We start from the raw sequence: 19,259 nt of genomic DNA on the forward strand, positions 1-19,259 counted from the left end.
TACCATGATCTGGGGGAAAATTACAGGCTGTCCAACTCAGCGGCAGCCCTTATACGAGCCACCGACGCCCAACGTGCACCGCAGTTGTTGTCATGCAGAGCTTCGTGTGGACATGCATGAAAACCCTGGGATATGTGCCTCAAGGCGGAAACCTTATATATGTACATCAGCGGCGTCGCTTCTGAAGCGCCGCATCGAATCTGCGGGTGGTATTGGTGAGTCCTTTCTTGTATCAAAGATGAATCATCGTGGAAGGATCATCTGCCGAACATCGCGTTGGTTAACATGGACGCACCGGGCCTCCCAACAGGCATGGGGCATTGCTGGTCGAAGTGATTTCTGGCGTCGTGGCTCAACGTCAAACCTTGAAGTCTCTAGATCCACCGAAATTGATCCTCGTGTGCGAGGAGGGTTGTGATAAGTAAGGGTGGACCTAAGGTGGACTACGGTGGACTACCGCCGAAGCTGTATGCACTGGTACCTTGCAGCAATGAGCGTTCGGTGCAGGTTCGGTGCCGGTGAGAGGGAAACACTGGGGCGCTAGGTCACCACGGCTGTCACCGTCACGTGACTGTCACGAGCGCGCACGCTGACCGTCTTTCCGCATCCTCATTTCAGACAATGAGGACGGGAATCCCTTTTCTGCACAGGGTTCATCTCAGGAAATGTACTGGGTAAAACAGTGAATATAAATGCTGTCAGTGTTATAAACGGTGAAAAGCCCTGCCCGAACTAAGAAAAATGGGTGGCGCGCGGCTTGCAGAACCGCGCGTGGCCTCAAGACTCTCGACGTGCCAGAACAGACGGACCACTGCGGGGTTGGTCAAAGCGCGGATCTGACGTAAACATTCATAGATGGTATCTTTAAATGACATGAAGCAAGATAACGAGCGACTAAGGCAACGAGGTCAAAGGGTGCACCCCGTGAGAACCGCCCTGCAACATGTCCCGCCACGAAACCCATCCGTCCGGCCATTCCTTCGCGAGTTTGCCCAGAAGCGAGGACCTGGCCTTCCCCTCCATGAATGCCCGGCTCGTGCAGACGACCATGGCGCGCTTGCAGCGTGAGAGCATGACATTCGTTCTCCGCAAGTTGTTGAGGAACCCAACATTGTTCGACCGCACGACGGAGATAAGAACGTAGTCCTCCTCATTACCTGGAAATATGTCGGCGTGTCAGCCCGTCATTTGCTGAGCACAGCTTGTTTCTCACCCTGGAACGAGTCGACATTGAAACACTTATTCTCCCAAGGGAGCTTCGCATCTTTCAGCTTCCGCTCCAAGGCGTTGCGCTGTGCATCGTAAGGCGTGATAACGCGGTATGTCTTCCCCTGTGCATGGAATTTCCTCGCTATCACCACGATGGCATCTGCTTCAGCGTTGTTCTGTAACGCCAGCTCCGTCAGCATACGTCGTCGGATCACTTCTATTAGACTTACGACCCAGCTCTTACCAGACCTCGCTTCCCTCCCGTGACTAACGTCTACGAGAAGGCACGACCGTCGAGAGTTTATGGAGTGGCTTGTCTTCAGGCGACTGCCATACACGTGCTTCGATATGAATGTACCGATCGGCTTTGGCATTCGGTCTGTATGTAGACGGGTCACTCATGTGGCTGAAGACGCAAGCAAACTACACGTACATTGTACGTCGAGAAACAAGGCATCTTGTCGTAGATGTTGCAACTCGAAGATGCTGGGCATGTCACCTAGATCGTCTTGTCCATATGGTGCAACTGCAATTACGCTCAGCTAGTTAGTTCTTGCGCAACGACCAGCCAGCAAGTCCACTCACGTTGTTTGTCGTCTCCAATGAAGACGAGCTTCTTGATGCTGCGATCGAAGCGGCCTAGCAATGGCAAGTAGTCGCCGAGCTCGATCTGGCTGGCCTCATCCACGATCACTGTTTCGACAGGAACCAGGCGGGTGTAGCCCGACGTGGCCAAGCGCTGACTTGAGAGCATACTAAGAGTGCACAAGATAACTGTCGATCCAAGGAGCAGCCTCTCAGAACCGACGACATGATCGCCGAAGGCATCCGAGCGTATGACGTTCCTCTCGATCTTCGTATACAGGTGTTCGTGCCTTTGTGAGGGCGTAAGGTCCAGCGAGCAAATAAAGGGAACTAATCTCACCAATCGAAATGGAAGTCTCGAGACACCAGAATCTTGAAGTCGAGGAATCGACGTCTGCGAGCTTTTCAGCAATGTTTTTGACGGCGACATTCGACTGGGCGAGCAGCCAGATGTTGTGTTTCTTCGTAGGATGCTCCGCCATGTCGACGACTGACGCAGCGATCACTGTCGTCTTACCCGTGCCTGGCGGCCAAGCACTAAACAAATCTGGTCGTCCGGGTCATCAGAGATTATCCGGTCGACTGCCGCGGCTTGCGAGTCGTTGAGGCGTCGACCCGCGAGGTGGATCTCGTAATCCGATGTGTTGGGCTCACGCGGGCGCCCGGGTGAGGACTGGTCGAAGATCTTGTGGACGATAGGCTGCTGAAAGAACGGAAGCGTTCGCTGCAACACCGACAGTACAATGAGGTCACGCTCCGACTCAGCATAGGTCGGAGGATCTTTGCCAATCGTGACAATACTCTTGATCGTGGCGGACGCGGCGACCGGCTTGTGTATACTGATCCTCGCCGATCTGCCATGCACTTCATTGACGCGCCCTTGAGTGGTGACTGTAGCGCCATTCTGCAGATTGAACTCGACATGCAGTTTCTGCGAGGACATCCGTCAGTTTATATGCATTCTGTCGTGGAAGGACGTATACCTGGTTGCCGCCATCCCTCATGCGCGTCTTGAAGCGTGTCTGATTGACATTCAGTATATCATCCTGTTTGCTGAACTCGGCGTGAACGTCATTCTTGACTTTGGAGGGCTTGAGAGCGTATAGCTGCCACGATATGCGAGTAAACTTAGCCAACCAACTGAGATCCTGTCTGGGTTCAGGTCAAACGAACAAGGAGGACAGCGATGAGAAGCTCACTTGTCTCGGTATGTCCATCGTATCGATTGTAGCAGCCCTCTGTAGCCGTGTGATCGCCCCTGGCAGTAAACCAACTTGACAAGCGGCCCATGCCCGCAGAGCGAGGTTCCGTACGCCACCTCCCTCGAATCCAGCACCAATAAAGCATCGAAAAAGCATGTCTGTGCACCTCCCGCTCGCCCCCTGCCGACTCCACGAACAAGTCCACGACCTGCCGACGACTATCACACCATGCTGAGTGTATGTCTATGGCATTGGATATCGTCAACTCGAAGTCATAGTAAAGTGCCAAGGCGATCTTGTGCATATCGAATCCCAGTTTGCGGTGCTCCCCACTTTCCAAGAGCATCTCGCGAAGAGTCCCGCGGCCTCGCGGATATTGTTGGGGGTTAGGTGCCACTCGTTTGTCGTAGCTCACCCTAGAAGACAACGCGGGGCTGGACATACGGACACATAGAACGTGTGTGGGGGTTGCAAAGGATATGTGGGTCAGTTGACCTCTAGCACCTTGGATGCAAGCCACTCCCAACGCGTCGTCGGACAAGGCGGTCAGAGCGTCGAGAGGAAAGTTGACGAGGTCTGACTCGTCCACTTCCATCACGAGCACCTCAGGGTGAGGGGCCCTGAAGAGCGTTTGCTCTAGAGTCCAGCTGCGGCGTACCATGTTGTGGGATGGCAACACGGCGTCCACGGCGGTCCTTATACGAGCCAGCGACGCCCAACGCGTATCGCAGCTGTTGTTATGGCTCTCGCGTGGATGTGTTCATGAAGACCCTGGGATAAATGCCTCAAGGCGACAAACCTTAAGTTATTATATGCATCAGCGTCGCTTCTGCAGATGCGTCATCTGTGGGTGGTAGTCTCATCTCAAGGCCTTCCAGCCGGGGTTTGTGTCGTTAAATTGGACGCACCGGGCTTCCAACAGGCATGGCGGTCGCTGCTGGTAGAAGTGATTTCTGGCGTCGTGACTCGATGGTGAACCCTAGACTCTCTGAATACGTCATAAATCGATCCTTTTATGCGAGGAGAGTCGTAAACAGGGTGGACCACACTCGAAGTTGTACACTGGTACTTGCAGCGATGAGCGTTCGGCGAGAGGTCGACGCACGGGCGCTCTGTCAGTCACTGTCGCCACGACCGTCACGAGCGCGCACGCGCTCGGTCATTCCACATCCTCTGATTCCTCACTTCAGACCTATCCGCTTCTTGCTCTCTCATGGCGACGCCTTTCCTCTTTGGTGTCGGCGCCATCGCGGCGGCCGTTGTAGGCAGGCAGATGATGCGCAGAGCTGGCCAAGGTGCCGCTGAGCAATGGGTGAAGGGCGGCTTCAAGGTGAAGATGGACCGCAAAGAAGCCATTGCGATCCTTGGACTCAAGTACGAACCCTTTGGCAGCTCGCACGCATGCTCATACGTTGACGGAATATACACGTCTACAGAGATAATCCGCAACTAAGGACCAAGATCAAGGACGCACACCGCCAGATCATGCTCGCCAACCATCCCGACCGCGGCGGTTCGCCATACCTCGCCAGTAAAATCAACGAGGCAAAAGACATGCTTGAGAAATTGGAGAAGAGGTAGCAGGATGGTCTTCTGGTGCCAGGTGCGTTGCTCGTCGTTGTTATAACGATTGCCCGCTGTATTCACTCGGTTAGCAGTCCTACTGTTCACGATGTAACATGTTTCTACTGTACCATACCTTATAATGCCAGCACCACTCGGCCGACGAACCACTCGCTCCCCTCTCATCACGTTGAGTGCACGAACAATTCGACTCGGCCCGCCGTCAATAGCTTTTCTTCCTGCATGTTCACACCGCCATCGGACGCAACACGCAAATCAGCGTGCAACCTACTTCCCGGTACCACATCAGTGCAATGTCAGTCCAACTTGCGTTCCGAGACACGGGCAGGTCCGCATCCCTTTCAGCTTCAGTTCACGCTCACCGTCACCCAAGAATATTGTCTGCAGTGTGCTGACTAAGCATATGTGCTCTTCTCATTCAGCCTCCATGTCCTCGATCGACCTGCCGCCATCCAAGCTTGGGACGAAGGAACAGTACGTGTACCAATGATATCTCGCTGATCGTGCAAACAGTTCGCTCTCCGCAGCTGGGATGGCGTGTATCTTCGGAGCTAGTGAACTTCGAAGAGATCGGGGACGAGGGTGAAGTGTGGTAAGTGCTCCACCCCTCTCTATATCACCTACCCATAGGCCACCTCGCCTTGCAGGTTCGGCGAGGACAGTGTGGAGAAAATGGTAGACTGGGCTCTGGATCACGTCCCCACCGACCATCGCCATACATCCTCGAGGTCGGCGCCGGGAACGGCAATCTCCTCTTCGCGCTGCACGAAGCGGGTTCGCGGCAGAGCGGATCGCGGCGTGGATTACAGCGCGGACGCGGTGAAGCTCGCAGCGGCGATCGCCACATCTAAGCAGCAAGAGAAGGAGGAACACGAGGACGCGAGTGTGACAGGACCCGGGGCAATCACGTTTGCGGTGTGCGACTTCCTTGCGGAAGACGTCCCTTGCTGGATGGTGTACAGGAAATAGGGCGTGGGATCTCGTCCTTGACAAGGGTACATTCGATGCGATTGCTTGGCAGGACAGGATGAGCACGGGACGAATATTGCAGACGGCTACCCATCCAGAGTAGGGAGGGTTGTGAAGCACGGAGGGTACTTCCTCATAACGTGTATGTTCCATTCCTCTCAAGCTCCGGCCGTACTCACTTCCCATCACCTCAGCCTGCAATTTCACAGAGAGGAACTCATGTCGAAGTTCGCCACATCGGAGACCGGGTTGACGTACCAGTACGTCTCCGTGACACCGTCTGATACACCTGCTCACGACCGCACACGCAGTTCTCGTATCCCCTTCCCGAGCTTCTCTTTGGCGGCAAAAGCGGCAACGTCTATTCCAGCGTTGCATTCCAAAAGCAGGTCTAAAGCCATCATCTGCTACAACCCCGCAACGACGTCCATCCCTGTCCGCAACGTATCTCTCGCCACCTGACTCGCCCACTTGATGAACCGTTGTCATCGCCCGCGTCCTTCCCTCGGAATGTCTCGCTAAGGAAGTAGATGAGGCCCACCGCAAGGTTCTGTACCCGCGTGGCTTTGATGAAGGCCTCTTCGAGGGCTCCTCTATTCCGGGTGGTCGGAAGCGCGCTCGGGTCCGCGCTGAGTAGCGGAGTGGAAACCTGAGTGCTGACGAAGACTTGGGTGAGGAGCTCCTTGAGGAACTTCTGTGACTGGGGCCTCAGGACGGTGAAGTCGACGGGCTATATCGCACGAATTGATCAATACGTCGCAAAAGATATGCTTCATCATGCTACGAACCTTGAGGATCGCGAGTGTGCAGCAATCTTTAGCGATCCACCACCCGTACGCTCTAGCGACGTTCCGTAGCCTCGTCGACGAGATGCTCTTCACGTCGAACCCTGCATCCTCGCCGAGGTTCTTGATGACCTCCGCGCCGCCTACGCTCGTCTCGCCGAGGTCGCGGAGGAAGTCCCACAGGCAGAACTGTAATGTAATCCTGTGCGAATGAGAGGTTCGACAGAGTTGCTGCCCGACGAGCGTGTAGTACGGGTTGTACGTCTTTTCCTGTGGGGTGTTCTATGAGCGGGGGGGGGGCGCACATGAGAAGAGAACGACGCACGTTGCCGCAACAGTGTAAGATGACGCGGATGGCCTCGCGTTGCTGGACCTCAGTCAGCTTGAGCTGGGACAGTCGTTCGCAGGCATCCACGTAGTCCTATATTGACTATGAGCATGATCCCTACAGTCGTGCAACCCAGACGATAACGTACCTCACTGCTCATGAGCACGACGAAGATCCCTCTCCGAATATCAGTGTTCATCCCTTGTTTCCGCGCCAGCTTCAGCAGGGTGTTCTCGCTGATCGCCTCTGCATCTACGTTTGTCTTGCCCGAAACCTCGCGCTGAGCTTCTTGGCGCTCCACGAGCGGATCGCCTCCCCAGGCTGCTCCGACGAGCCACCACTTGCCCTTGCTCTCCGAGTTGTGAAGATCGTCAAGGCTCACACGGAGAGGCTCGTGCGACAACACTGCAGATATACGTCAGTGGTTGCCCAGTGCTCTATGACAGCCGTTGTTAGCGTACCATGACGTTTCTTGCTCAATCCCGAGAGGAACTTCTTGAGACGTTCAACCGTCTCTGCCCCTGGAGTGCTCCCAGCGTTCTTGACCTTGTTGTTCTTGAGGTTGGTCAATGTCTCGACCATGAAGCGCGCTCGGGAGCTAGCAGCTCGTCAGAGTGAATACGCTGAGGCGCGGTTCAAACTAACCTCATTGCATTTGGTTGGCTTGGTAGCTTCGACTGCACGATTTGTATGATGCTCTTGAGAGCCGTCGGGTCGTCCTGCCGCAACTGTTGTCCGGAATCTGCCCCTAGTCAGAAGCCGAACGCAGGACCATGCTGACAAGCAACACCCACTTCTCGTGATCTTCAGCAACAGTTCTATTCTGAACTCCGTGAGGTCGCCATCCAACAGGTCGCGGATGATGTCGTACACCAACACGCAAGAGATGACCTGAAAGTTGTAAAGTTCCGAGAGCAGGACGATGAGATTGGAGGCCTCCTTGCCGATGGTTCCAGCACCCTCCTCCAGCTTCGCCTCAGATATCGGTGGGCTCGGTGATTGCCCGTTCTGTACCTCTGCGAAATGGCGCTCATATGATGCAACGGAGTTCTGGACGAAGTACGCGGCTGGAAGCACGATCAGTACAAGTTCCGGGCCTCTGTTCAGTAAATCACGGACCAAATTCGATGCCAACCAATTTGTGGAGAGCGGAGATGAACGCGGAATGAAGGACAACATAAGAGTCGAGAAGCATTGAATGGGCAGAGATCCCATCCACGATGAGTGTGGTCAGGGTGGAAGTCACGTCTGCGCGCCGAAGATCATCAGACGAACGTGCAAAGAGGCAGACGTGTACTGACCGTGTCGTCGATGGTTACGATATATCTCCTCGACACCATCCACTATTGACGCAATGTTCTGTTCGCTCAGTCTTCGTGGCAAGCATCAGTGGGAGTATGTCGACGCGCGAATGAGGCGCACCGGTTAAGTAATCCCTTCAACTGCCTCGTGAGCTTCAGCTGTGCCTCGGATGGAGCCGCATCTTCATCCTTGGTGCGATTCCTCAAGTGTGGAGGAACGTAACGCCCACTCGGTGTCGCTGCTACTGACCAAGCATCAGGGACCACAGCAAGTGGGATAAAACTAATGGAATACGAACCAGACGTTTGCACGGAGGCCGGACTAGGATGTTCACGAGAAACCACATATTTCAAATCATCATCTGCGCTGTCTGAGCTATCATCCTCCTGTATGCCGCCCCATTCCTCGTCTTCATTTGGGTCTGACGCGTCACTCGTCTCCAAGTCTTCTTCTTTGTCTGCAGGGGACTCATCTTCTGTACCACTCTTTGCGTCAATGTCAGACTCAGCGTCAGACTCAGATGATCCCTCCTCCAGCTCATGGATGGCGGACTAAGGAATAGTGAGTGTTTGCGGTGAGCTAGGCGACCGAAACACATACCTTGGAGGCAGGCAATATTGTCGCCTCGATAGTATCGAGGTCCTGGAAAAGATCTATGGGAGCAGATATAGCGAGTTCGCCATACTGCAAGGAGGCTCGTACCGTCGAGACCATCGTCCTCTCCCTTCCCATACTTCGCACCTTGCTTCCCTCCCTTACGGTATCCGAGCTTGGATTCCAGATAGGCAATGTAGGCATCCTCTGCTTCCTCCTGTCGGAACGCGATATAGCTGCAGGGTCGAGAGTACGGATGTCGACTTCGCCTTCTTCGAGCGGTGTACGACCTTTTCAAGCTTTGCCTCTGACTGAAGACTTGACTGGCCAGAAGCATGTTTGCGGGTTTTAGCGGTTTCGTATAAATCGAAGGTTTGCTACCATTTACGGGCGTTGGTGCGATAGATGTAGACTGGGTTAGCTTCGCTTTCTTGCGCTGGGGCGATTCTGCATGTTCGTGCTCTGCATGCCTCTTAGGATTTGTGGGCTTGTGCTGAACATTATTAGATGAGAAGAACTGAGTCTTGCGCTGTCTGCGGCCCTCGCGCTCCTGCTTCCGGGCTTCCTTCCTCGAGAGGTGTCGATTTCCTGATTTCAGCTTCCGGTGGTGACTGTCGTCTGCACGAGACTTAGATGACACGACGTTGTTACAATGAGAGACACACTCACTCGTCTGACCGTTCAGCTCCTCGAGCAAGGACTGAGGAAGTGAGGGTCCCGAACGTGCAGACATAATTTCGAGAGCCACGCACCTGATTGGGTGTTCTGAGTCTGCAGTAGCGGAAAGCGGTTGTTTGTGCCTGTTGTCCAAAGGCTTCGATCACCTACCCTTTTAGGAAGTATGTAGCACGGAACGTTCCGCCACAGGCGCGTACGCAGCAAACAAGGACCAACAACGCGCTCACTCCTTCACGCGACGCGTTCTTTGCCGTGCATGTCTGCCTCTCACTCTGTCGCTTTGAAACCCAAACGGTCTGGACCTCTCAGCAAGTACTTTGGAAATATGTCGGACGATCCTGAATCGTTGGCATCTGCATCGAGCAGCGTCCCCTCGATTCTCGACCCTCCGCTCCACTAACTGCTTCATACACTTATCACTCGCCCTGCCCTACCGCTCCTGGTCCTTATATTCTCGGAGTTGACGAAGCGGGAAGAGGTCCGGTGCTTGGTCCTCTCGTGTACGGAGTCGCCTACTGCCCTGCTGCATATCACGACGATCTAGACAAGCTAGGCTTCGCAGGTACGCACACATACTGCCCATGACAGTACATGCAATGTATGATGTACTCGACAGACTCAAAGACACTGACCGCTGCAACACGATCCACACTACTGAAGACGCTGTGCTCTGATCCCGCCAGTTTGGCTTGGTCCGTCCGAGTCTTGTGGTATATGCATTCCTATATTCTATTCGGAACGCGGTCCTTACTAATGTTGTCTTCACCAAGTCCCCAAGCAATATCCTCGGGCATGTTGCGGAGGCCTCCAACGAACCTCAATCGCCAGTCAGAACAGCCACTATTTTGCTCATACGTGAAGTCCTCGAGCGTGGCATCGAGTTATCCGAGGTACGGTCCTGGTCGCCCTGTTCCCTATGCCGCTACGCTCATCACCGTATATAGGTATACGTAGATGCACTAGGGCCCACAAAGACATACGAGGCCTATTTAACCTCTCTATTCCCTGGTATCAGCTTCACGGTGACCGCCAAAGCCGATTCCAAATTCAAGATAGTCGGCGCAGCAAGTGTGGCTGCGAAAGTAACTCGAGATGCCTGGGTCGAAGGCTGGATGTTCGAGGAGCATCAGCCGGTGGAGAGTTATCAAATACTACTGCGAAGAAGCAAGAGAAACCTACATGGGGAACAGAACTGGGCAGCGGCTACCCCTCTGGTTTGAGACGCTTTCTCTGCATCCTCGAGCCTGGTGGCTGATGTGCATGTTGTAGACCCCAAGACGCAGGCTTGGATCAAAAGCTCCATGGAGCCAACGTTTGGTTTTCCTTCATTAGTCCGTTTCTCCTGGACGACTGTCAAGATGGTTCTGGACAAAAGTGCACACTCTGTTGAGTGGTACGTATACTCCTGTTTAACCGAGGGTGCACATTGAATCTTCACTGACGCTGGGCAATGCTGTAGGATTGATGACGGCCAGGCATCCCTGACGAAAGCGTTCGAGAGTGGTACAGGCTTGGATAAGAACCGCTGCGCAGTAGCCAAAGACCTCTGCATACGGAGTGTCTCCAGCTTGTGAGGCTCAGTCCACCATACATGATACCCTTCACGAATCTCCACAAATGACATCCGCATTTCATTACACGCATTGCACATACAGGCCTACCTCAAATCTCATGACGGTGTATATCTAGGGTACGACATACAGTGACCAAATATAACGTCCGGGACAAACACAAGAAGTTGCGAGCTACCGCCTCTTGGGAGGTGGGGAATCCACAGGATCACCAGTCGCCTTCCGCTTGGCCCCCAAGCCAATGGAGAACTTCATACGATCCGAAGACACAGGTGTGCCTTCCTTCGAGGACTGTGCAGGCTCTGCGACACTTGAGATCCGCGAGAAGCCCGGGCGGGGAGCGGGAGAGCCGTTGCTCGTCGACGGAGCTCCGGACACGACGGCTAGTGGCGCAGGACTGCCGTTCTGTGTCGTCGGGGCAGGAAGAGTCATGAAGCCGCTCGAATCGAGCTGAGGCGTCGATGACGTCGTGGCATTCTTTTTCTTCTTCGTCTTCTCTGTCTTACCCTTTGACAGCGGTTGGGCATCGAGGAACTCTGCAGCTTGTGGTACGGCACTGGGAGGAAATAATCAGTGTCACTGCCTTTTTAGGTCTGGAGCTGTGCAACTCACCCTCTGTTACCAACGGAGAGAACGAAGTGGGCCTGACCCGCCTTCTCCTGACGGATTTGGAAGGCCTGGTTCATGCTCAATGGCGTATCTCCACTCGCCATCGCCTCTTGCTTCTTCTCCTCTGCGATCTTCTTCAGCCTCTTCTCCGTCTTCATCCTGCCCGAGCCCTTGCCATGGAACTTGTGCGAGAGTGCTTTCCACGCTTCCTTCGGCGTGAGCACGCGGCCAAACTCGTCGTAGTAGACGATGTTGACGTCGGGCTTGTAATTCTTGTACAGATCGAGGTTCTGACGCGCCTCCTGCTGCTCGCGGACACGGTTCTCGTACTCGCGCGTTGCCTGGTCCTTGTTCCCGCCACGCGCCTTCGCTTTGTCAAGCTCCCGTTCCGCGAGCATGCGCCTGTAATCGGCGAGCCAGAGATCTCTCTGCAGCTGCACACGCTCTCTCTCTCGTTCATCGGCCTTGGACGGTGCAAGTACGCCCTGCTGGCGCAAGATGTTGAGAGTCGATGCCATGCCTGAGCTGAATGTTTGCTCTGACGAAGTGCCGACCGAGACATCCGAATTCTCCGTAGCAGCCTTCTCGGCCTCCTCGGTTTCCCTGATGGCGTACTCGATCGCTGCGAGCATCTCTTCATCGTCTTCTTGCTCATCCTTGACGCGGACTTCACCAGCCTCAAGCTCGTCCATAGGTTGGTCACCCTCTTCCATTCTGACATCGGCGGACGGCGATCGTGGCTTCGGTGTCTGCCTGGGTAGTGGTGCTTCTGCAGGAGGTTCCTTCTTCACTGCCACAGGATCGTACGTAATGGCGCGGACAAACTCTGAGGTGTCATCGAATGTCAGACCACCCTCGTCATCATTGTCATCGTCTTCAATCTTGATGACCTCGGCGGCAGGACCCTCAGACTTGGCACGCTCCTCGGCGACTGCACAAGATGACCAATTCAGTTATTGCATATGACGACAGCAAAACGCACTCACTTCTACGCGCAATTTCTTCAGGCGAGAGCTTCTTTGCTTTTTGCAGCTTTGCTCGTCGTGAACGCGCAAGCGCCGCTTGAAGCTCATCGTCATCTACGAAATTGGTGTCCAGGTTACGCGGTCGCGGCACAATCGGCTTCTCGTCTACCTGCATCTGGTCGCCTCCATCGACTGGAAGGATGTCGGAGTCCTCTGCTACTCTACGTGAGGGGCGTTTCTTCTTCGTCTACAAAGAAGATACGTTAGTGTGGGACCAACGCATTTGCAATCTTGGCAAGCTCACCTTGGGTTTCTTGAAGCCGACATCTCCTTCCTTCAAGTAATCTGCTGACTCGATGTTCTCTGCACAACATAAGTCAGCATCGTATAGCAAAAGTATGATGTCACGCACTAGCGTAGTCAATGGATAGGAGAGACTTGTTGACAGTAGTGGCAGCGGCTTCTTGCTCGGCACGCTTGGTCTGACTGGACGCGATAGATCCCCCCAGACGGAATCCCTTAAAAGGGTATGAGAGCTGGGGAGAGCATCGCGAAAGAAACTACTCACTGTCTCCTTCGAACCCTCCAAAAATTCATCATATTTGGATAAAACGGACCGCTTCATCCCAGCATGGCCAGGCACAAATTCCTCGTCGTCGTACCCGGTATAGTCTCGCCGCTTGATCTTGAGTTCGTTGTTCTTCTTTGTCCGCTCATCCTCAGCGAGAGCGACGTTCTCCAGTTCATCATCTGAGGGGCGATATCAGCGTGTAAACACCGCATGATGAGATATAACTTTACCCTCATTGTCCAGAATGCGACTATCTTTCAGCGTGAGTATGCGATCCTCGCCTTCCTCCATCGCTTCAAAGTCGTGGCTGACTTTCAAGCCGGCAATGTCCTCTGCAGAAATGCAGCACATGAGTAATCTGTCAAGTTGTCGAGGTTTTGTGGCGCACTTTCTGTGTACTCTTCTTGGTAAACCTTGTCCATGCTCTCCTGCTCCTCCTGTCGTTTTCTAGCCAGCTCCTTCTCCTTCTTCTTGCTCCTCTTGAGCCATTTCAAGGTGTTGTCTGTGTCACCGTCCGCATCTCCAAGCGTCGTACCTTTCAGTTTAGCATTGAGCTCTCGCCGGTTTCTCACCCTAGAGAGACGGCTCAATGAGCATGACTGCTCGCGAGATACGCGGGCCTGTACGGCCAACAGGGGGTAGAAGCAACAGTTGCGGATGAGAAGAATGACGGTACACACTTCGCGATGTTATCCTGGATCTTCCTGCAAAGACAACCCATGAAAAACCACCTCAAGAAAGCGAGAGTCGACTACATACTTTGCTTCTCGCTCCTTTGCTTCCTTCTCTCGCTGCTGGGCATAGTTGTCCTCTGCCTGCTGCTCCTTGTCGTCTGCCGGCTTGCTATCGTCCGTCAGCGGCTTGAGACCCAGGAGATACGGATCTTATTTGTCTCCTCGAGACTGATGCTCTCCTCCTTAGACATGGTGACGAACACAGGGCGCAGCTACAGAAGAGTGGCAGAGGAGGTGGTCGATGGTGAGCAGATGTGCTTAGCACGACACAAGCACTCAAGCTGTGAAGCCTTTCGGAGTTTGAATTTGTGAACAAGAGGACCCGAGCGCTTCTTGCCATTGCTCTACGTCAGACGGCAGGTCTGTACGTTGTGCGTCGGAACCACGATGGTCAGTGTAACTGTGTCTGCCGCGGGGCGTGCACCGCTCGCTCGGGAGCTGCCCGTAACGCTCTCGTTCGATGACAAAACCCTCGAAGACGTGACGGTCGCCGATGTCAAGTCTGCCATAGCAGCCAAATTCTCTAAGGTGAGCAGCTCGATGTGTACCCAGCGTGCATGCTAAGAGCATCCTTAGTTCTACACCTCGCGGCAGAAGCTGTCTCTGAAGGGAGAAAAGACAGCACTCGCGGACGAGAGTACGCTACAGGAGGCGGAATCCAAGACGGTGATGAACTCGCGGTCAAGGATCTTGGACCTCAGCTGGGATGGCGCACAGTTTTCCTCATTGAATACGTGCGTTTTGCAGTTCCTGTCTCGTTCATCAACCCATTGCGCGAATAGGTCGGGCCGCTCCTCATCCACCCCATCTTCTACCATTACCCCGCTGTGTATGGCGGTCCCCGTGTCCCGCACAGCAGACTGCAGGAGTAAGGGATCCGTTCTGCTACACCTCCCCCTGACTCATACGTGTTCAGGACGGTCTATGTGATGACCATGCTACACTTCATCAAGCGCGAGTGGGAGACCGTCTTCGTCCATCGTTTCTCGCACGGCACCATGCCGTTCAGGAACATATTCAGGAAGTGAGTGCGCCAACCAAATACTGCCCCTGAAGGATTGACCTCTTGCCCGTTCACCAGTTCTGCCCACTATTGGCTCCTGAGCGGCTTCCTTCTCGCCACAGTTGTCTACAGCCCGGCATATAGCGCGTACTCGCCCTACATCGTCGGTACCGCTCGCGAAAAGCCGAAATTCCTGTTGGGCTGCGTGGCCCTGTGGTCGGTAAGCCCATTTCCTGTGGCGCGGGCACGATGCCGAACTAACGAATACCGTAGTTCGCGGAGTTGTCAAACCTCTCTGCACACCTTACTATGCGCTCGCTCCGACCTGAGGGAAGTAAGAAGCGGGCGATACCATACGGTACGGCTTCTCGCTTGTCTCATTTCCCAACTATTTCTTCGAGATACTGTCATGGGTGGCCATCGCCATCATGACCGGCAGCTATGCGGGTCAGTGCACACTGCTCAGGCGATGGGCTCGAGCGACTGAACTTACTTTTATGCTTCTGTCTCCAGCCTGGCTGTTCGTGGCCATCAGCGCCTTCACCATGTCGACTTGGGCAATCAAGAAGCACAAAGCGTACAAGCGCGAGTTTGGAGACGCTTATCCGCGTAATAGGAAGGCCATCATACCTTTCATTCTTTGACAGGTCTCGGAAGGATTTGCAAATGCTTCAGGGTTGCGATGTTTTGCATGGCCCATTCAGTTGGCTGAAACGACAATCGTCTTGCCCTCTGAATTCGAACACGGTAGATAGAGTCTTGCTGCTGCTGTCTGGTTGCCTGCATGCGGTGTAGAACAGTCATGGAATGCTATATGCTAGCCACATCTCGCCGGCCGTTTCGTAAGCATTGAACCCGATTCCCACCCATTGACTGATCATTCCCGCGACTAGCGTTTTGACAGCCCAGCCCACGAGTATCACACTGGTCGTGAGAAGGGGATGGCAGTCCAAAACGACTGCAATGCAGTAGTATGTGAGTGGCGAGCAACGTTGCATGCATGTTTGGGACAACATTACATACCTCGAAGTCCGAAACCTGCGGACATACCTCCCAGGACATTTCGCACAATCCATCCACGATCCAGACGATCCTCGTCGAGGAGGCTGAGTGCCTGTCCCATCCATGAATCGGTGGGCTCGGATGGGCTGCCGTGCTCGACAGGCGCAGGACGCCATATCGCCAATAAAAATAGCAAGAACAACTTCGTCAACGACGAGTAGAGGAGCGTCAGCGGTATATGCGAGTACCTGTAGCGAAATATTGAGCCTCGAATGTGAGTTCAGAGTGCTCGGCAATCAGACCTAAACTCTTTGCGGATGCCGGAAACTTGCAATGCGTTGGTCGTTGATGGTTTAGGTAACCGTATGCGGTCCAGGAATTGCAGCACAACGTAGGAGGCAATGATTATACCGACGTGGAATGTGACCGTTTCTGTACGGACGAGATGGGTCAGAAGCTCGACTCCATGACATCGATTCATACATGTTCCACTGACCTACGAAACAACCGACATGTATGCGGGCGAAACCGGCCATTGCCTCGGTATTCCACTCGGAGATGTCTCCTTGAGGAGCACCGACACGGGAGCCTGCTCGAACGTATCGGTGGCTTTGCGATCAGACCATATCACATACACGTACTGAGGTGCGTCCACCTAATGACTGTGGGGTAACCTTAAAACAATCACCTAGCAGATCGAACAACGACGTACAAGCATCCAGGATGACTAGTGCCGTACCGAGGCGTGCGATCAAATACCACCTAGCCTACATACCGGAGCCATATCAAAACACGGCGCCGGACACAGTGTTGAAATGGACGCACTCTCTCCCTTGCGGGTTCCCAGGCCTCAGGGTGGTCCACCATTCCAGGAGACCGAGCTAACACTTGTTCAACCGAGCCCGGTCCCCGTTGTGGCGAGACGCCTGCCTCGGAAGCAGGCCCGGACCTTCGTAGCTTCCGCGCACCGCGGCCTCTGTTGAATAACAGATGACGGTACACGTCCCGTTTGAGGAGGATCAGGTCGAGTAACAGAGTGAGGGTGTCATGTTCCACGTATGGGTCTGCGAACGCATGACACTCTGCCTGCGTATCAAATGAACATCAACATACGCGGGGCTTAGGCCTGTTATTCTCTTCGACCTGGAAGACTTACGCATTGCTCCAGGCGCAGGTTATATGCAGATTCATAGACAGTATACAGATATGGCGTAGGATGGGTACAACTAGTGCATATAGGCATCGTTTTGGGTATACTTCCAGAACAAAAATAAGGGGCCCAGGTTAGACTGACAGTGCTTGAGGTCGAGAGACTATTCACATACGAGTGCAAACCTGGAGGTCACAAGAACACAGTGACTTCAGAAGTACTAGTAGTACTTATTGTATGGCGAGGTTTCTCTACATTTGTGACATATGTAACGCCATCAGACAACGCCAACTGTTGTGAACCACATACCTCTTTGTAGATATGAGCTGCGAAGCAAAAGCCCGCACGGTACTAAGTAGTGGTGGCGTTGAAGAGCGATCGAAGGCGGGCACTGGCTACTACTACGACGACTACCATATTAGGAAATCCGATCAGTCCCATCGACTCGGAAAGGCCTCCTCCGAGTCAACTCACCGACATCCGCACTACTGCCATGGCGTCGATGGCCAGCCAGCCTTCTTCTCGTGCACTCAATGCTATCTTGCCACTCATAACAGCCGGACAGTCCTATGAAGCCCATCAGAAAGCGCGGACCTTCGCGTCCAGGTACAACAAGTCGGGCCAATATGACACAGCGATCGACGTCCTGTTCCAATCCGCGCGGGAGCTGCTGAAGGCGGGGCAGCAGGGTAGTGGTACGGATCTGGCGTCGTTTATGCTGGATGTGTATGAGAGTAAGGGCGAGAATGTCAACGATGAAAGTCGAGGTGCGCAACGTCCGTCCTCTGTACGCGACTGTTATTCTCATACGTTTTCAAACGATTGGCCAGGCCGTATCACACAACTCATCGCATTGGCTGGCTCTTCTGGTACTTGGAGAAAGACCATCATTGACAAGGCTATCGCGTGAGTTCCGCGCTCCCGGATTATGGTGTGGGTCCTAACTGAAGGCTGCTGGCGGAAGTTGGTCAGCGAAACACGGACCTTGTCCAGCTGGCGATGCTAAACTGCATCACTACATCGGCGAGCTGCTCTACAGAGGTCCGTAGTGTATTTGGCGCTTACTGTCGCCTTCTAACCAATTTGCTATGCGCTTAAGAGGAGGCGTTTGAGCAGGCAGAACCGCGTTTCCTCGCCTCGGGACAACGCGATAGCGCTCGACTCCTCGCGCAGATGTTTGCTGAGTGGGCAACCACAGGCGGCACCGCGGGTGCATTCGCATTGCGAGGGTCCATACCGTAAGTACCATCACGTTATCTCAATGCAGTCCAGTCTTGACAGATTTGTGCGCGCTCCGTCCACCCTTCATTACCAAACTGCGATTAGCTACCTTCTCAATGGCAACATCCTCGCCGCGCGAACGTTCATTACGCACTTCGTATCCCAAATTACGTCCAAGCGACCTGAACTAGTGTCCACGCTCCAACCAACACCTATACCGATCAGGATTAGCAAGGAGGGCCAGACAGACGAGATCATTTTCTCGACAGATTCTGTGCTGAATTTCGCTCAGCTTGCCGTGCTGACGTGCCAACGCGCCCAGGGTGCACAGAATAAAGCCATGCGGGAGGCATGGGTGCGACTCTGTGGAACATATCAAAGCAAGGGCGGGCTCATGGCCACCAGGAAGTTCGAAAGGTGAGACCTATCGGGGCACTCTACCTATTCTGTACAGTTCCTCGTCCCTGCGCTCCGCGAGGCCGGTGTAGGGCACTTGGTGTCGCCTATCACTCTTCCCAGTGTGCGTTTGTCGCCCTGTGAGCGGCTGCACACATTACTTCCGCGCTTTCTGTTACCTTCCGCGCCGCAGTGCATAGCTGACTGTCTTTTACGTGGACGCCAACTAGGCACTGATCGAGCTAGCGGAGCTCTACTTCGCCATCCCGCCTCCAAGGACACAAGCCGCCAATCCTCTGGGGGACATGCTGTCGGCCATGTTCGGTGGCGCTGCCTCGCCCGCCCCACCCGCGCGGAGGGTGTTGTCCCCGCCACCTGCGACGAAATCGCCTGGACTGGACTAAATAACCCGGATTTTCACCGATTCGAGATGTACGACGCCTCGTTCGATCCAGGCAGGATCCAGGACTCGCAGTCGGACACTCTTGTGATCGGTCACATTACCATTTTGTAGGAAGTGTGTACGAATGCTAGTACCATATCAGATTCACGGGGATATACTCAGGACGCATGATGTCAACGCTCCAATCGTCCAGATCGTCCAAAGTACTGGCTGATCATTGAAGCAAGACGATCATGTTGTAGATCCTGGTGGTTACTAAGATATCCGCACATCGCATGCTTCCAATTTGACCGTGGACGGTGGGAGGGCCCCGTTGACTCAGTGTGCGTGCGACGTGCTAAGGCTGGCGGTATGATGCAAGAGTGAGCCTCCGAGGTGTAGTCTTAGCCGATCGGTGT

At 54.1% G+C, this 19,259-nt stretch overlaps 10 protein-coding genes across 10 annotated transcripts; 5 read left to right on the forward strand and 5 right to left on the reverse strand.

Annotated features, from left to right (window-relative positions):
• Positions 1 to 836: 836 nt before the first annotated feature.
• B0H18DRAFT_1033265 (P-loop containing nucleoside triphosphate hydrolase protein) lies at positions 837 to 2,562 on the reverse strand. Its single transcript, XM_048030166.1, has 6 exons — positions 2,187 to 2,562; positions 2,135 to 2,166; positions 1,795 to 2,084; positions 1,643 to 1,735; positions 1,214 to 1,588; positions 837 to 1,157 (listed from the first exon to the last, which is right to left on the reverse strand). The coding sequence occupies exons 1-6, from the start codon at positions 2,274 to 2,276 to the stop codon at positions 895 to 897; spliced, it is 1,143 nt and encodes a 380-aa protein (XP_047888608.1). The 5' UTR covers positions 2,277 to 2,562; the 3' UTR covers positions 837 to 894.
• On the reverse strand, positions 2,155 to 3,506 carry B0H18DRAFT_687078 (uncharacterized protein). The gene is made up of 3 exons (XM_048039182.1): positions 2,994 to 3,506; positions 2,778 to 2,942; positions 2,155 to 2,725 (listed from the first exon to the last, which is right to left on the reverse strand). The coding sequence occupies exons 1-3, from the start codon at positions 3,150 to 3,152 to the stop codon at positions 2,297 to 2,299; spliced, it is 753 nt and encodes a 250-aa protein (XP_047888609.1). The 5' UTR covers positions 3,153 to 3,506; the 3' UTR covers positions 2,155 to 2,296.
• Positions 3,507 to 4,183: 677 nt separating this feature from the next.
• On the forward strand, positions 4,184 to 4,733 carry B0H18DRAFT_1033271 (uncharacterized protein). Its single transcript, XM_048030167.1, has 2 exons — positions 4,184 to 4,370; positions 4,433 to 4,733. The coding sequence occupies exons 1-2, from the start codon at positions 4,210 to 4,212 to the stop codon at positions 4,575 to 4,577; spliced, it is 306 nt and encodes a 101-aa protein (XP_047888610.1). The 5' UTR covers positions 4,184 to 4,209; the 3' UTR covers positions 4,578 to 4,733.
• Positions 4,734 to 5,007: 274 nt separating this feature from the next.
• On the forward strand, positions 5,008 to 5,944 carry B0H18DRAFT_1086977 (uncharacterized protein; the record flags this gene model as incomplete). The annotated part of the gene is made up of 6 exons (XM_048032119.1): positions 5,008 to 5,058; positions 5,108 to 5,172; positions 5,228 to 5,534; positions 5,607 to 5,689; positions 5,744 to 5,813; positions 5,882 to 5,944. The coding sequence occupies 6 exons, from the start codon at positions 5,008 to 5,010 to the stop codon at positions 5,942 to 5,944; spliced, it is 639 nt and encodes a 212-aa protein (XP_047888611.1).
• On the reverse strand, positions 5,707 to 8,911 carry B0H18DRAFT_687168 (uncharacterized protein). Its single transcript, XM_048039183.1, has 12 exons — positions 8,565 to 8,911; positions 8,263 to 8,515; positions 8,085 to 8,208; positions 7,964 to 8,034; positions 7,782 to 7,910; positions 7,457 to 7,729; positions 7,308 to 7,404; positions 7,124 to 7,260; positions 6,811 to 7,067; positions 6,660 to 6,755; positions 6,338 to 6,604; positions 5,707 to 6,279 (listed from the first exon to the last, which is right to left on the reverse strand). The coding sequence occupies exons 1-12, from the start codon at positions 8,760 to 8,762 to the stop codon at positions 5,950 to 5,952; spliced, it is 2,232 nt and encodes a 743-aa protein (XP_047888612.1). The 5' UTR covers positions 8,763 to 8,911; the 3' UTR covers positions 5,707 to 5,949.
• Positions 8,912 to 9,191: 280 nt separating this feature from the next.
• Positions 9,192 to 10,810, forward strand: B0H18DRAFT_1086979 (ribonuclease H-like domain-containing protein; the record flags this gene model as incomplete). Its single annotated transcript, XM_048032120.1, has 8 exons — positions 9,192 to 9,266; positions 9,603 to 9,798; positions 9,853 to 9,946; positions 10,007 to 10,091; positions 10,181 to 10,376; positions 10,406 to 10,450; positions 10,506 to 10,629; positions 10,696 to 10,810. 8 exons carry the CDS (start codon positions 9,192 to 9,194, stop codon positions 10,808 to 10,810), a joined length of 930 nt encoding a protein of 309 aa, XP_047888613.1.
• A 171-nt stretch (positions 10,811 to 10,981) lies between these two features.
• B0H18DRAFT_1123370 (SART-1 protein) lies at positions 10,982 to 13,877 on the reverse strand (the record flags this gene model as incomplete). The annotated part of the gene is made up of 11 exons (XM_048034681.1): positions 10,982 to 11,363; positions 11,420 to 12,347; positions 12,403 to 12,628; positions 12,686 to 12,744; positions 12,794 to 12,899; positions 12,950 to 13,131; positions 13,183 to 13,284; positions 13,341 to 13,525; positions 13,579 to 13,656; positions 13,712 to 13,784; positions 13,832 to 13,877. The coding sequence occupies 11 exons, from the start codon at positions 13,875 to 13,877 to the stop codon at positions 10,982 to 10,984; spliced, it is 2,367 nt and encodes a 788-aa protein (XP_047888614.1).
• A 163-nt stretch (positions 13,878 to 14,040) lies between these two features.
• B0H18DRAFT_1033293 (3-oxo-5-alpha-steroid 4-dehydrogenase-domain-containing protein) lies at positions 14,041 to 15,515 on the forward strand. The gene is made up of 8 exons (XM_048030168.1): positions 14,041 to 14,214; positions 14,263 to 14,323; positions 14,350 to 14,420; positions 14,469 to 14,554; positions 14,603 to 14,710; positions 14,768 to 14,973; positions 15,032 to 15,136; positions 15,203 to 15,515. The coding sequence occupies exons 1-8, from the start codon at positions 14,074 to 14,076 to the stop codon at positions 15,331 to 15,333; spliced, it is 909 nt and encodes a 302-aa protein (XP_047888615.1). The 5' UTR covers positions 14,041 to 14,073; the 3' UTR covers positions 15,334 to 15,515.
• On the reverse strand, positions 15,490 to 16,934 carry B0H18DRAFT_883375 (Arv1-like family-domain-containing protein; the record flags this gene model as incomplete). The annotated part of the gene is made up of 8 exons (XM_048040971.1): positions 15,490 to 15,647; positions 15,713 to 15,939; positions 15,994 to 16,123; positions 16,188 to 16,280; positions 16,327 to 16,353; positions 16,404 to 16,458; positions 16,517 to 16,777; positions 16,848 to 16,934. The coding sequence occupies 8 exons, from the start codon at positions 16,932 to 16,934 to the stop codon at positions 15,490 to 15,492; spliced, it is 1,038 nt and encodes a 345-aa protein (XP_047888616.1).
• A 400-nt stretch (positions 16,935 to 17,334) lies between these two features.
• B0H18DRAFT_1086983 (uncharacterized protein) lies at positions 17,335 to 18,862 on the forward strand (the record flags this gene model as incomplete). Its single annotated transcript, XM_048032121.1, has 7 exons — positions 17,335 to 17,608; positions 17,672 to 17,747; positions 17,806 to 17,882; positions 17,941 to 18,079; positions 18,168 to 18,479; positions 18,541 to 18,544; positions 18,689 to 18,862. 7 exons carry the CDS (start codon positions 17,335 to 17,337, stop codon positions 18,860 to 18,862), a joined length of 1,056 nt encoding a protein of 351 aa, XP_047888617.1.
• Positions 18,863 to 19,259: the final 397 nt, after the last annotated feature.

The sequence above is a fragment of the Fomitopsis serialis genome (assembly GCF_022376445.1).
Source record: "Fomitopsis serialis strain Sig1Antser10 chromosome Unknown B0H18scaffold_96, whole genome shotgun sequence".
NCBI lineage: Eukaryota > Fungi > Basidiomycota > Agaricomycetes > Polyporales > Fomitopsidaceae > Fomitopsis > Fomitopsis serialis.